Source organism: Leuciscus leuciscus (genome assembly GCF_965113295.1).
Source record: "Leuciscus leuciscus genome assembly, chromosome: 3".
NCBI lineage: Eukaryota > Metazoa > Chordata > Actinopteri > Cypriniformes > Leuciscidae > Leuciscus > Leuciscus leuciscus.
Window position 1 is genome coordinate 64,960,625 of NC_138727.1, and position 16,254 is coordinate 64,976,878.

The window sequence follows — 16,254 nt, forward strand, 5'->3', positions numbered from 1 at the left end:
CATGTCAACATGCTTATCTTTCTCAACAGAAATCAGTAGATTGGTGCAGAAGTTCTATGGGAACTTCATGCGTTTTCTCAGATAGGATAGCTATCTGATTTATCAAAACGATTCCATTTACACCTGGTCACATAAATGTGTTTTTGCAAAACGGATATAAATCCGATCTTGAATTCCCGCGCTATATGCATATTTAAATTGTTGCACGCCATCGAAAGCATTTTATTGATCATCAGCGAAAATTTCTAAATCAAAGACCGCAACAAGATATTGCGGCAACAGCCCTGGTAAGATCATTTCGGTTCTTTACTTTTAATGAAGATGATTGTGTGTTGATGAATGACTTTCACTTTGATTTGCGATAGTTTGCACGTTGGCTTGATGAATAGATGCTCATCTGTGGTGATGCGTGTTGAAGTAGCGTCGTCATATCTGGATATAACATGACATAGCCTATAACACGCTCTCACACGTTTATTTCTTATCATTTTTGGGATAAGTCAAATTTACATATGTGGTTTCAACAACCAGATGCATTTACTCTTGTCCAGTTTCGTCTGGAATGCGTCTCAGATCTCCTCCTGAAGTGGTTTGAGCGATCGGATTTAAATCCGTCTCGAATGCGTTTCGGAGGGCATTTAGATTTGGTCTTTTCACGAGCGGATAGCTATCCGATCACAGAAAACGGATGAAGTGGCCATGGGTCTCTGTTTAAGAACGCCGGCTCGCAGCTGCAGGTTCCGCTGGTTTAGAGCACCGCAGGAATCTTCAAGTCTACCGAACGTCCAGTTTCACTGCCACAAGTTGATCTTCTTGTAATAAAGATCTCATCGAGGACAAACAAACTGTATTTTTGTATTTTCATTGCATTTTTAATTTATAAAAAGTTAAAGAAATAATGAATTTCAATATAAAAATATTAATGATTAATCGATAGTCGATCGTTAATTCTCCCGACGATCGACTAAGAAAATGTAATCGAATGCCCATCCCTATTGTAAATGTAGAATTAATTATTGTCATAATGATTTTTTTTTTTAAATAGCTTCAAAGTTTTGTAGTTATTAGAAATTATTTTTTATGAAACATCTTCATGAAAATAAAATTGAAGTTGGCACTGTAGCAATCTAGAAATGCACTGCAGCTAAAGCCATATGTGTGACCATATTTAAAATCTGAAAATGATAAGTCTAAAACTCTGTATTTAGTTAAATGTTTTTCAAGATCATGTCAAATTACTTTATTTTGATTAGACTCTAAAAATGCTACTGATGTTTAGTCATCATCTAAGTCATCTATTCAGTCTATTGTCTCTATTGTTTTGTGGTGCAAACGAGCCCCATTCAGTCTCAGTCTCCCCAGTACACATTCACACACCTCTCCAGCCTGGTTATGGATCTAAATATGCATATCTTTTGTCTGCATTATAGTTACTAATGACTGGCTATTCACAGGCTATTCATAGGGTTTCAATCCCTAATTTATTTTATCAAAGTTCTCACTTACATTTGAAACTGTATCAAATGCACTAAAACATTCCAGTAAGCATAAGTTACCTATTTAGAAAAAAATAAATAAAAGAATAGGTGGCAGGTGCACCTGAGCTAGCTAGCATGTTAGCTTAGCACACCATCAATACACGACCATTTATGAGATTAAAACCATGTTTGTGCTCCAAACGTACTTAATAACGCAAGTCGAGTGTTTTAAATAATCTTCTGTGATCTAATTTGGCTTCAGATAAAAAAAATCAGACAGAAAATATATTATTTATAGTATTATTAGTATTATATAGTCTATATCTATTAGCATTACATTATAAATATAATCTATTATTATAAAAATACCTGGCATTGCTTGAAGAACACAGGCAAATCAAATATCATTTGCAATCATGTTTATTGTCTTCAAAACGTATGTATCTGCATATTACAGCGATCTCTGTGTTAGCTTTGTGTGTAGCTGCTATCAGTGACGTCCTTGAAGGTCACATGATTATGTCTCTTCTTCATGTTCCATATATGGAGTATTATTGTGCATATAGCGCCCTCAGGCTATTGGTATGAATTGAAAACACAGCACATCTCAGTAAGAAGCGCTCATAATGATTACATCGACGCATTTGGGTATAAATTCAATAAATATTATTCCTGTCTATAGAAATATGATGTGAATCTATTAGAATATATCAATATTTCTCCAAGTCTGCACATTTTTTAGCTAAAAGCCCTGAGGGACGTTGTTTTGTGAAGCGCTGTCATGACGACAGCACAGAGTTTTTTTTATGAATGGACCAGCTGACGCTCATAATTCATATTAAAGGGATCGACGCATTTTTCCATTTCATAACTCCTGACACAAATTAAGACATAACTGTCACTATAAGTTTCTCAGAATACAATAGTTGTCAAATACTGAAACTTGAGTCTTATATCTTTTTAATGATGTATAGTTTGTCAAGATATAACATTAAATCTGATAGTAACTTTGAACTAAATAAATAAAAAAACGCTTCAGTGCGCCGACGCACTGGTGAAGCTTAACAGGGTAACCACTCCCCTCAAACCGTTAGTCTGCTATGAGCAGAGATGGAGAGGAGGAGCGCTAAAGTAAAACCCTGCCCTCTGTTCAATATTCCGTTTCACTTGGAAATACGTCACAACACTGGAAAAAAGTTGCAACTTCCAGTTCACGACTTGAAGGACAGAGAAACAAGACCAGAAAAAAGAGAAACACAAGTTCTCAACCAGATGAGAGACTCTTACTCGCGGTGCCATGCGATGGAACTGGACATCCTTTGAGGGTAGGCTCGATCCTCCGGTGGAGGGCAGTTGGTAGCTCCTACCCTGTTCCCTGCTCCTACCCCATCATGGCGTACGGCAGCAGGCTCCGGCCCACAGCGAACGGCAGCGACCCCTCCTCGACCCAGGAGCACGGTAGCGAGTTTCCGTCCAACCTGCTGTTCAATCACTCCAGCACCACTGCCTTGAGAAGCCATCGGCGGTCTCTGCTCCTTTGCTGTTTGACCTCCTAGGCTCCGCGATCCCCATCAGCAGCGAGGGCTCTCCGACAGCATGTCCCTCATTCCTCCAGGGCTTCGGCACCAATGTAGCAAGGTTTGTTGTTATGGGAAGGAGGCGGGAACCAGAGAACATTCACAAACTTCAATATACAAACACAAAACGAAAGTAAAGGTGGCAGCTGTTCACGCACGACTGCTGCATACACATTAACAAAACATAATGTAAAAGTCCAGACCTGGTCCTCTCTCGTCCTTCACTGTCGTTGCTCTTTTAATGCTTAAGAAGCTCCTCTGTGAGAGATATGAGACCGGTGCAGAGTGGAGGTGGCGTTCATCAGTAATCACGCCACTAGCCTTGTGCCGTTCTCTCACGGCCCTCTGCCTCGTTCTATGTAGTAGTTCTGTGTCCGCTTAGTTTTATTTGTATTTTGGTTCTGTTTTCGCTGTTCTTGTTTTAGCTGTGTTCCTGATAATTTTTTTTGTCTCCCTGGCAGTTAATTAGTTCCTGCATCTAGTTCTGTTTTTCCTTGATTACTCCCCTGTGAATTTAGCCCTCAGTTTCCTTTGTTTCATTGTCCGGTATCGTTCATGGTTATGTGTTAGTTTGCTCCTGTGATCTCTTGTATGTTCCTTTGTGGATTAATAAAGTGTTTGTTTGGATTATATTGCCTTGTGAGAATACTACAGCCACTAATCATGATAGGTGCATTCCAGTTATTCAATATAACTAGTACTTTAACCCCCTGAGGTCGACGGTATCGCCGGCGATACCAGCTCGCTTTTTTTTTATTAGTGTAAAAGAAACTCATAAATACTCTGTTGACTTTGATTTTCCATAGGAGTTTCATACATCAATCGATTCTGTTAAATGTGTATTATTTTTGTGTATACTCACAATAAAAACAAAGTGTTGTGCTTTTTGCCAAATAAAGAAAAATAAACACGAAGCGAGTTCTGCCTCCGAAAATGAACTGTAGCTCAGCGAATACTCAGTCAAACAGACATACAGACACACAGGCATGAAGCTTGAATTCTCTTCTTTTAAATGAAGTAATTTATATAAAAAACAAATATTCTCATCTTGTGAAATCTGTATTAAAAGAGAGCGATTCCAGTCGACGTCATTACAGCTAATTCAGATGTAATGTGACACGCCCACGGAGAGCGCGCGCTATTCAAACGCAAATGGCTGAGGCTATCCTGTGAACGCCCCCATCAGCTCGAGAAAACACACAAGTTTATTTAGATCATTACTTGTTTACACCGTCTTGCAGCGCTGTGAGGAATAATAATAATGGAAAATGTCCCTCAGAAGTGCGGGTATATCGAGGAGCGAGCTGAGGAATACTAGTAAGTTTTTTCCTTCTCACGTGAATTTCTTCACGTGGGTTTCTGTTTATGAATGAATAAACGGCAGAGATGCGCGCTGTTTACCACAGCTGGCAAAGACAGTTTAAATTTAAATCGCGTGTGTGAATGAATGATGATGTTTTAGCAAACTGTATTGCTATACTGAGATGAGTAAAAATCACTGAATGTTGAAATAAAATGTAGGCTGCAACGTATTAAACTGCAAATTAACAATATGCCCTAATATTTCATGAAAACAACGTTACAGTCAGACGAAATATGAAAGACAACATTTTGTTTAGTAGATTTGGGTACAGTTTTTACTGTAGAATATACTGCCACATCAAATAAGCTTTTGTTTAGCAATTTCTATATATAAAATACTATTTTTGTCAAAAATAAAGTCATCAACTAAGATGTTAGCTGTTCCAATGTTGGCTATATTCAAACTAATAAATACATAGATAAAATGTAGGCCTATAATCATTTTTTTTACAAAGAAAGAGTACACTTGAAATATTGTTGAAATTGTAATTATTGTTGTAATTGTAACCGTTTTAATAAAATAGCAAAACATATTTACAAGATAGATGTAAGCAAAATCTTAAATGGTCAATATAAGTCTTCTTCTAAATATATCTTTTGTCCTTGCATTGTGGCTCAGTCACTGTGTCACACCTGAATGAATGGCTAATTATGCAGAGTGGGTGGGACATTGTATTCTAAGGTGTAAACCACTCCTCGTTCATGCCCCCCTCGCATATTGGCTTTCCAAGCAAAACCTCTTTTACATCAATTTAAATCAATGTATGGTTTTATGTGAACGATAAAGCAAGACTATTTTCACATAATTTTGAAGAAAAAACTATAGGCGACGACATCCATTAGTCAGAAGTCTTATTGCCACATATTTAGTATGTGTTTTGTGGCCTTATTTCAAAAACTTTAATTTTTAGTTTTTTCGATAACCACGCATAAACATTATTCTCTCAAAAATGAAAACATGTAAATACATGTGGCTCACATATTATTGTAGTCCTGTTTGTGCTATATAGAGTGAATTTACACCTTTGCCATTAATATGTTTATAAGCAACTGAAAAAAGCACAAATGTCAGAGCATGTCAGAACACCCCCAGGGCCCAAAAAACCGCTCAGACTCCAGAGGGTTAATGCCCTTTTGTTTTGTTTTTTTGTCAGTATCAGCAGGAGGAAGAGACAGAGATCAGAGTCTGTCAGGAGTATCAACTCTATGGAAGAACACATTAGATTCAGCGATGGACCAGTGCAGACAGTCAAAGACCTGTTTAAAACCAATATGAAGATCAAGTATGAGAGATTATTTGAGGGAACCAAACTCCAAGAGAATGAAACCCTCCTGAACAGGATCTACACACAGCTCTACATCATAGAGGGAGAGAGAGAAAGAGTGAATAAAGAGCATGAGGTTTTACAAATGGAGAAATCAGCCAGAACACAACACTCTCAAGACACTCCAATCTACTGCAATGACATCTTTAAAGCCTCACCTGAACCAGGATGTGAGGAGAAAGACCAAATCAAGACTGTTCTCACTAAAGGCATCGCTGGAATCGGAAAAAGCGTTTCTGTGCAGAAGTTCATTCTGGACTGGGCAGAGGGAAAAGCCAATCAGGGTGTAGATTTCATGTTTGTGCTTCCATTTCGAGAGCTGAACTTGATTCGAGATCATCAGTACAGTCTTCACAGACTTCTGCTGGACTTTCATCCTGAACTTCAAGGTCTGGACTCAAAGATTTATGAAGAGTGTAAAGTTGTGTTAATCTTGGATGGTTTGGATGAAAGCAGAATCACAATGATGTTTTCAGACGCTCAGAAAGTTTCTGATGTGACTGAGTCTTCATCAGTGGGTGTGTTGATGTCAAACCTCATTAAAGGAGATCTGCTTCCCTCTGCTCTCATCTGGATCACCTCCAGACCAGCAGCAGCCAATCAGATCCCCCGCATATACATCAACCGTCTGACAGAAATTCAGGGATTCAATGAGCCTCAGAAGGAGGAATATTTTAGGAAGAGAATCAGTGACGAGCATCAAGCCAGCAGAATCATCTCACACATCAGAAGAGCAAGAAGCCTCCACATCATGTGCCACATACCCGTCTTCTGCTGGATCTCATCCACTGTGCTTCAAAAGCTCCTGAAAGAAGATCTGACTGCAGAAATCCCTCAAACTCTGACTGATATGTACATCCACTTCCTGCTGAATCAGATCAACACAAGGAATCAGAAGTATGAAGAGAGAGATCCAGAGAAACTCCTGCAGTCCAACAGAGAAGTGATTGTGAAACTTGCTGAACTGGCTTTCAAACAGCTGATGAATTGCAATGTGATGTTCTATGAGGAGGACCTGATTGAGAGTGGCATAGACATCACTGACGCCTCAGTGTATTCTGGGATTTGCACTGAGATCTTTAAGGAGGAATCAGTGATTCATCAGAGGAAAGTCTACAGCTTTATTCATCTGAGCATTCAGGAGTTTCTTGCTGCTTTCTATGTGTTTTACCATTATGTAATGAAAAATTTCGACACATTGCAGTTTATTGATGTAGTGCATAATCTGCTTAAAGGTGCAATAGATAAAGCTCTTGAGACTGAGAATGGACAGTTGGATCTATTCCTGCGGTTCCTGTTGGGCGTCTCACTGGAGTCCAATCAGAGACTCTTACAGGATCTACTGACACCAACAGAGAACAGCTCAGAGAGCATCAGGAGAACCACACAGTACATTAAAGAGAAGATCAAAGATGGACATGAACTTTCCACTGAAAGATCCATCAGTCTGTTCCTCTGTCTGCTGGAAGTCAAAGATCAGACTCTGTCCAGAGAGATTCAGGAGTATGTGAAATCAGACAAACACTCAGAGAAGAAACTCTCTCCTGCTCACTGCTCAACAATCGCCTACATGCTTCAGATGTCAAAGGAGGCGCTAGATGAGCTGGACCTCAAGAAATACAACACATCAGATGAGGGTAGAAGAAGACTGTTACCAGCTGTGATCAACTGCCGGAAAGCCCTGTGAGAGTTTAATAATATATTACATCGAAGAGTTTCTGAATATAATTACAATGGTTGTGATAACTTATACATCTTAAGTATATTTTGATTATTTAAAAAATATATATTTTTACATGAATGATGCTGATATTATTGAAATTCTAATTGTAGAATGCAGTTAAAAATATATAAATTTCATATCTTTCAGACTTGCTGGCTGTAATCTCACTGCTCAGTGCTGTGAGAGTTTGTCATCAGCTGTTCAATCCTCATACTGTGTCCTGAGAGAGCTGGATCTGAGTAACAATGACCTGCAGGATTCAGGAGTGAAACTGCTGTCTGATGGACTGAAGAGGCCAATCTGCCAGCTGAAGATACTCAAGTTTGACTTTTACATTGAGTCATTCATATGTTGATAATTATTTGAAGGTTATGGCTCCATACAGGCTTTAAAACAACCCGTTCACGTTTGATGTGTGTCTGTAGATGATCTGACTGTGTTTCTGTAGGTTGTCAGGCTGTATGGTGACAGAGGAAGGCTGTGGTTATGTGTCTTCAGCTCTGAGTTCAAACCCCTCACACCTGAGAGAGCTGGATCTGAGCTACAATCACCCAGGGCAATCAGGAGATCAGCTGCTCTCTGACAAACTGAAGGATCCAAATTGCTCGCTGCAGATACTTAAGTATGTGGGGTACAAGTTAAGAACGATTCTCGTTTCTTACAATCTCTGCATTTAATAATAATGTTCTTTATTGCAGTTTTTACATATTTACAGTAAGAGAGCAATATTAACAAAGTGCTTGCTTGAAGTAAAACTAAAAACATTAAAGGAACACTCCACCCATTTGCATTAAGCTTTGCATTGTTAGAAACCCAGTCATACTATTGAATGGTCGTGCAACACTCTCTCATTTTCCCCTGAGACGGGAGAAATCCGTATTTACCTCTTACACTTCCTCCCACAATGACGCAAAAATCGTCATTTTGCGTCATTGTCGGAGGAAGTGTAAGAGGGGGGGATTTCTGTTGAGACTACAAGCACTAGTTCCCACCCTTTCAAACCCGCCCATAGGGGGTTGGACCTAATGCGCTAACAGACCTATCAGAGATCAGTGCCAGTGCATTTGATTTCACCGGCAGAAACCTGCAGAAAACATGGACGAAGGTACTGAATACGCAGATGGATGCAATATGGAGGATTGGGATTTTGAAGAAGTTATGGTAGAAACGGATGTTCGTGGCTACCTTTATGAGCCACAATATAGCGACGAGCAGCTGTGGGCTATGGAGGAACAGGAGGCGGCTGCAGTTTCAATCTAACTGAATTCATTTCGACTGGTGATTCTGAATGTAGTGTTTACATGAACGCTAAACAAGTGATCGGTTGATGTGCGTTTTAACATTGCTAAGAAAATTCCCGCTCCTCCGTGAGAGATACGAGACCTGTGCGTCTCAGTAATCACGCCACCGGCCTCGCGCCGTTCTCCCGCGCCCCTCAGCCTCGTCCTGCTCGCCACAGTAAACATGATGAATGGCGACTGTAGAACGCAAAAGCCGAATCCCGGACATTTTGGGCGATCTCGAAATCCCAGCCGGGCAAACTCGTCACGGAGTCTCACTGGTAGCCTAGCCTTGTTGTTTTCAACTGCGCTCTCTTACCGGTAGGCGTGGCTTGGGAGTGGCCTCCTAGGGCAGCGAAGCAAGTGCATTCTGGGAGTTGTTGTCTTTCATCCACATAAGCCAAAAATACATTTCTGGCTTTTCTTAGTCTAGAAAGCTCCAAATTCAAAAATAATTTCACATTTCTTCTACATAAATGACCTATTTTAAATACACATTCATCTTTACAGAGGTGAAGTATCCCTTTAAGTATACAAATTAGAATATATGTGACCCGATCTGGCGAAATGAGTCGGAAGTCGCAACGTTCCATTTTAAGATATGGGCCGTTTATGTGGAAAAACAATGAAATATATATATTTTTTAATTATTATTATTATTGCTAAATTTCAAAGAACAGACATTAAAAAATAATCTCCTAAAGTTTCGTAGTCCAGATAATTGAGAAAAGGTATTTAAATGACTATTAAAGTTTACAAGTTTTACTAAATTCGCTGGAAATGAATATTGCTTTTCTCAACTCCTCTCGTCACCTCTGAGCATTTCCCGGGAATCCCCTCAAACGTCTCTGCTTTCCAAATATGGTGTTACACGTTGTATAGAACCAATCATAAAGCTTAGAAATGTACACAAATGCTGATCATTTGTCAATGGGAAGCCCCGTTTCGACTGACCGGCACGCGATTGGTCCAGCCATCCTCCTGTCAGACTCGTAGCGCTATGTGTAAACAAGCTAGTAGATCTCCTCAGAAAGATTAAATATTATTAATTTGAGAAATGTCGCTGTCAAAAGAGAGCAAAGTCGCCAAAAAGTCGCCAAAAGCGTTGAACTGAACTAGTTGGAGGCTTCTAACCTTTAAGCTTTGCTGCTGGTCATCAAGAGTGGCTAAGGCTAGTCAGTGATTTTTTGGATCTGGAGACGTGTCATCCTCTGATGACAGAGACAGCCCTGTGGTATTTATCGTGTATGGATGTGAGTGAGTGCAATTATTCTGTGAGTGTATTTATCTGCAAGGAGAATCCATTACAATGTGTTTGATTTATTTTAACCCAATATTTAACTGTTGGTATCTCCGTTATGAATATGTTACACTGTTGTTGTCAACTAGCCTACACAAAGATATGATTGCATAGGCTAACATTATTTGTTCTCTGTTTCCTTGTCTCTCTGCCTCTCTCACTTTCTCTCTCTCTCTCTCACACGCACGCACGCACACGCACACGCACACACACACGCACACACACACACACACACACACACACACACACACACACACACACACACACACACACACACACACACACACACACACACACACACACACACACACACACACACACACACACACACACACACACACACACACACACAGGGCCGGCCCTGACCAATTTGCTGCCCTAGGCAAGATTTTACCTGGTGCCCCATGCATCGCAGCCCATTTCACCCCGTCATTGTATTCATGATTATTTAGCCTATATATATATATATATACACACACACACACACACACACACACACACACACACGCACACACACACACGCACACACACACACACACACACACACACACACACACACACACACACACACACACACACACACACACACACACACACACACACACACACACACACACACACATTACAGCCTAAACAGAAATACCTAGAGCATTACATCTAACATTCAAGTCAAGTCCCCATTATCTTTTATAGCACGTTTTACAATACAGATTTAATGTGAACTTCGCTATTTTGAATAAACCTGTAAATAAATATCATTACTAATTTTGGCAAATCAATTTTAAAAGTGCCATATACAGTACAGGCCAAAAGTTTGGACACATTACTATTTTTTAAGTTTTTGAAAGAAGTTTCTTCTGCTCATCAAGCCTGCATTTATTTGATCAACAATACAGAAAAAAATAATAATATTGTGATACTCTATGTTATTACATTTTTAAATAATTGGGTTTCAATTTATTATACTTTATATTATCATTTATTTCTGTGATGCAAAGCTGAATTTTCAGGATCATTGATCCAGTCTATCCTTTAGAAATCATTCTAATATGATGATTCATTATCAAAGTGGAAACAGTTCTGCTGCTTAATATTTTTTCATAACCTGTGATACTTTTTACGATACTTTGATGAATAAAAATAAAAAACTGCCATGAAATTATAGTAGCCTATCTTACTCCTATGCAATTAGATAAACTGTTCATTCACTACATCACTTTACCTCTGTCTTTATCCCCTTTTATCCTCTTCTCTTCGGCACTGTATCTATTGCAGACTATGCTCATTTATAATGTGTCATGTAAATTCGGCCATCCGTCACAATCAGGAAACTTTCACCGCGTCTAGAACTGGCGCGAGCTGCCAGGCCCGTTTCTACGAGCTGTGTGTTAACAAAAGCAATGCAATCTACATTGGATGCGGCGTCGCGCACGCTACACAACAAATTACCATACCAACAACTGATCGCGCGCGCGCTCTGTTTCTGACGCACTTCAAGCACTCGCTGGGCGGGGGAAGATTGATGAGCCGGACTTTTTTTGCTTTATTTGGTAGTATTTCGAATTAATGGTTTTAAAATAGTATTATATATAAGAAAAAAAGTAAAAAAAATAAATAAAAATAAAAATCCACTCATTCTGGCGCCCCTATGGATGAGTGGCGCCCCTAGCATTTGCCTATTCCGCGGGCCGGCCCCACACACACACACACACACACACACACACACACACACACACACACACACACACACACACACACACACACACACACACACACACACACACACACACACACACACCCTCTCTCAAGCAAAACTGTAGCACCTCTGTTCAATCTTTCTGATTTTAGTAAATGTTTGTAAAAGTGCCTTTTAAATTATTTATTCAAATAAAAAATGTAAAATAATTCGAGCTTCAGCCTGGCATAATAGCATATATATTAATGTCTTTGGTCAAATTAAGCTGTACAATAAATAGTTCATCCCTTTAAATGCAATGGATTTTGAAAGATATCAACAAAAAACGGGCAAAAAACTTTAAAAGCGATTTTCTCAGGTTTTCAATTGGAAAAAGAGGGCAGACGACCATAATTCAAATGTGTATATCTTTACAACCATTCAAGGTATGACTTTGACTAGGATATCAGTTGAAAGCTTATGGTCTCCTCTTTCCATTAATACCAAAATCTCAATTTTGAAGTTTGGGTCACTGTGACTCATTTTGCTGGATCAGGTCACATATAGATGTGTTATTAAGATTTTGATGGTAGAGATACCCATGAAGTGTTATTTATTGGTTACGGAGTTACTGAATGCAAATAATTTACAACTAATTGAAGTTCACAAACATAATTTCGGATGGGGTGAACCCATCTAATCTTTCAATTAACTGCCGGAGCATATAAGCAGCTGCTCACCTCGCTCTGACATCCCTCCACCTCCACCAACATAATTTAGGCATATTGCTACCATACTAATCATCCAAACATTAATAATCCCACTGGGGGTATATCAAAGCTTGAGTTGAAGCTGCTTCCTCGAGTCCCTCCACTGCGGACAGCAAGCCAAATATGATTAACCTTAAAGCTTAAAGATTGTAAGGGCAAATAAACTTGTGAAATATCAAACAATTTGTTTTACAATTATATGCATATATAAAAAACAATTTTTTATCTCCTTTGGCTGTTCACTAGGGGCTCAAAACACTACAGTAAATTTCCTATAAAGCTGTTCACTGGGGCCTGAACATATCAAGATATAAAAAATCTAAAGACATTGAGACATGCGGCTCTGTGAAGTTGCTTTGGAACAATTTGTATTGAGAAATGTGCTATACAAATAAACTTGACTTGACTTGACTCTTTATATTAATAGTCTGTATGTGAATATCTATTCAAACTACTTACAATTTGTTTTGTCTGTATGTTTGTGTATCTTCTTAGTTTGGATCATGGAGGGCCCTTCAGGATAAAATCAGGACTACGAAAATGTAGGTTCTTTCTCTGACACACTTATGCCTATTTAATGAAAACAAATGAGAACAAACAAACTCTTTTTATTTGTACTCTTGTGTTCAGATTCCTGTGATCTCACACTGGATCTAAACACAGCAAATACTCATCTCATTCTGTCTGAGGGGAACAGAAAGATCAAATTTGTGAAAGAGCATCAGCCGTATCCTGATCATCCAGAGAGATTTGCTGGTATTCCTCAGGTTATGTGTCGAGAGAGTCTGACTGGACGCTGTTACTGGGAGGTTGAATGGGGCTCCGGGGTTGTTGAACGGACTGGCTGGGCTCGTATAGCAGTGGCCTATAAAGGAATCAGCAGGAAAGAAGGAACTGTCTGTAAGTTTGGATACAATGACAAATCATGGTGTATTTTCTGCACTGGTAATGGATTTGTTGTCTGGCACAAAAATGAGAGCAATAACATACCAATCCATATACCAAAATCTAAGAGAGTAGGAGTGTATGTGGACGTGTCGGCCGGCACTCTGTCCTTCTACAGCGTCTCTGACACACACACACTCACACACTTACACACATTCAACACCACATTCACTGCACCCCTCTATGCTGGATTTAAGGTTTTTGAGTCTGAACTGTCTCTGTGTCAGATTTAACAACAAACACAGGCTTACATGCCAAGGTAGACTGAGTACAAATGTAAAGGAGTAGAGTTGTAACACTGAATATTTCTCTTCTCACACAAGTTGCACACAGATGATGAATGATTATGCACATTCACACTGGCAAGGGAACATTTCTTAGAAAGTAATTTTGTTATAATAAATCCCATATTTATCCTGGACAGCATTTGTGCAGGACAGCAAATACAATTGTACTCAATCTACTCTACTTAATTCTCTGTCCGTTCATTATGTGCTGAAATGTCATTGTACTTTATTTATTTATGACTAATAACTTTTGGTTGTAAAATGTATAATGGCCTGGGAGGATGTTCTGAAAAAAAAAATAAGAATACAATATTATAAATGGTCAGTTTTAATATATGGCAACAAGTCACTAAACATTTCCACTTCCTCCACCCTGAATTTACTTTATTAATTGTCTGCAAGAATCATGCCACCACTTTGTTTGGAAAAACTATATACAAATAATTGTCGACATCTTATTTATTTACATGCGTATTAATTCATTTTAATATATTTGATGTATTTGATGGGAGCTGAGAGGAATTTAGTTAGAAATACAGTATACACAAAAGGAACAATGATATTACTTTACCAACAAGTATTGTGTTATTCTTTAAAAAATAATGTAAATTAAGCTCACAGCAATAGGTTGTTTCTGATTTCAAAATTTGTTGAAGAAATAATGTTACTACAGACTTATTAGTAAATTAAAAAATATAGTACATGTAAAATAAAAAATTAAAATTGTAAAACATGAATAATTAAAACACTATATCTAAATAATAAAAGAACAAATGTGAATTAAATAAACAAACATGTTTTTATTGGATCAGCATTGTCATGTACTTTTCATTTACAGTAAAGTTTTAGACATTCAGTTTTGCCGTTCATGTCGTTTTTGCCAAAATACCTTGCGATATACAGGATATTCCATCATGTATGCAAAGTCAACAGTGATTATAAGGTGTCTGGTTTCATATCTGACATGTTATCTAATTGATGACTAGTCTATTCTTGGAAGATGGTTTAGACGTCTATTAAATTTTCAATGACAGCCCAAATTTTGGCTTGTTTTAGCCTAGACGTCTGGGCTGTGTTTGTATGGCTATTGGACGTCTTTTAAACTCAAAATTGCTTGCTGGGTTATGTTCCTTTCCTTGTATTTACAGAAATGTGGCACCTTATATACTGTTGGCCTGTTTTAAGCATAAAAAGTAATACATACAAATGTTCTTTTAAATGAACTCGCTGTATGTTGTCTGTTTACAGTGAAACTGTTCTGCTATTAATGTTTAAAGAGTGAGGGCATCGTTTCAGGGTTACAGACACACTGACTCTGACTGGCACTGTGTGTATGACAGTCTTTACTCTTCTAGAGATACTCTGTGTGAAGAAACTCCAGCAGCTTTCATCTCTTGACTGTCAGATAGCAGACACACAAATATAGCACAGAGTATACAGAAGATGTTTGTAAATCATAGAGACATTCAGCAGTAGTTACTCTTCATGCTTCAGATGTCAGAGAGTGTTGTGTAAGCATCACAGGCCAGTGAAACCTTAATAAGTCATAAGAGTCACTGCAAGAGTCACTGAGATCCTCCTGTTTTCTCAGGATTGTGTGTGAGACAAAAGCGAATTAACTGGTTCCTCCAAATGTACCGTTACGGCAATGTTTTATTGTAAATCTGCAGTGTTTTGTGTCCTGTATCCATCACTCAGTTCAACCGACAAAACCCAGTTCAATCTATTTATACTGTCAGTTTGCTCATTAATTAATTAACTGTAAGTGGCTGTCAGTTCGTTTTATTTTAATATCACTTATTTGGTTCCAATCTTTAAAGAGAATATGAATGTTAACATTAGACATACAGTAAAGTTCACAACAGTGTTTTAGCACACAAAATCATTTGTTTGAACCGAATCAGACCAGACTTTCCATGCTGAAGAATATCTAGTTCCTCTTCAACCTCTGATGATCATGTAGTGCCTCCTTCTGGACAGAGACTGATCAGATACACCTTTTTTTCATTTACAAGGAAGAATCACTTAAAGGTGCAGATGATTCTCTGCAGAATTTATTTTTGTTATGCTGGTTGAAAGTTTCCTCATATCCTGATAGCAATCACTCTGTTAAGTGGTCTAAATGTATTTTTTATAAATATTTGTCCTCTGTGGAAGACGTAGGACATAGAAACATAAAAAATATCTACAATCTATCTATCTTCATCGGAGCCAAGCAGACTCTCATCGTGGAAACCCTGTCATGCAAGAAATATTATTACACACTGACAAGTTTTGCTAGCTAAACAAACCGAAAACTTGCTGCATCTAATTCTGTTTTTAAGAATTTGTTTACATTTGGTATTGTAGTACTGTAACTAAATGTACTGTAACATTTTCTCACTGGTGAATGACACAAGATGTAGTCTATTGCAGTAACGTTGTCTCCGGTCTTCTTGGCTGTGCGTGTTTATGCTTTCAGGAGGCATGGCTTTGGATGGCGATTTGCAGGCAGGGTGGGACGTACGCTTTTAGTGCTATTAGGCTAAAGTT

At 38.5% G+C, this 16,254-nt stretch overlaps 3 protein-coding genes across 4 annotated transcripts in view; 2 read left to right on the plus strand and 1 right to left on the minus strand.

Annotated features, from left to right (window-relative positions):
- Positions 1-16,254, minus strand: part of LOC309495384 (NACHT, LRR and PYD domains-containing protein 3-like) — a 211,012-nt gene that overhangs the window by 187,188 nt on the left and 7,570 nt on the right. The window lies entirely within an intron of this gene.
- The window catches only part of LOC309495382 (NLR family CARD domain-containing protein 3-like), a 76,976-nt gene that overhangs the window by 20,243 nt on the left and 40,479 nt on the right, over positions 1-16,254 (plus strand). Inside the window, exon 5 of one of the 2 annotated variants that reach the window (XR_014204643.1) lies at positions 7,914-8,008. The exons of the other annotated variant lie outside the window; for it this stretch is intronic. The gene's annotated coding sequence lies outside the window, so the exon portion shown is untranslated. Of the gene's footprint in view, positions 1-7,913; positions 8,009-16,254 lie in introns of those variants that run through there. 2 annotated transcript variants of the gene reach the window in all.
- Positions 2,870-14,249, plus strand: LOC309494763 (NACHT, LRR and PYD domains-containing protein 3-like; the record flags this gene model as incomplete). The annotated part of the gene is made up of 8 exons (XM_082164173.1): positions 2,870-2,936; positions 3,035-3,116; positions 5,572-6,270; positions 6,328-7,425; positions 7,613-7,786; positions 7,914-8,087; positions 12,986-13,032; positions 13,121-14,249. The coding sequence occupies 8 exons, from the start codon at positions 2,870-2,872 to the stop codon at positions 13,666-13,668; spliced, it is 2,889 nt and encodes a 962-aa protein (XP_082020299.1). The 3' UTR covers positions 13,669-14,249.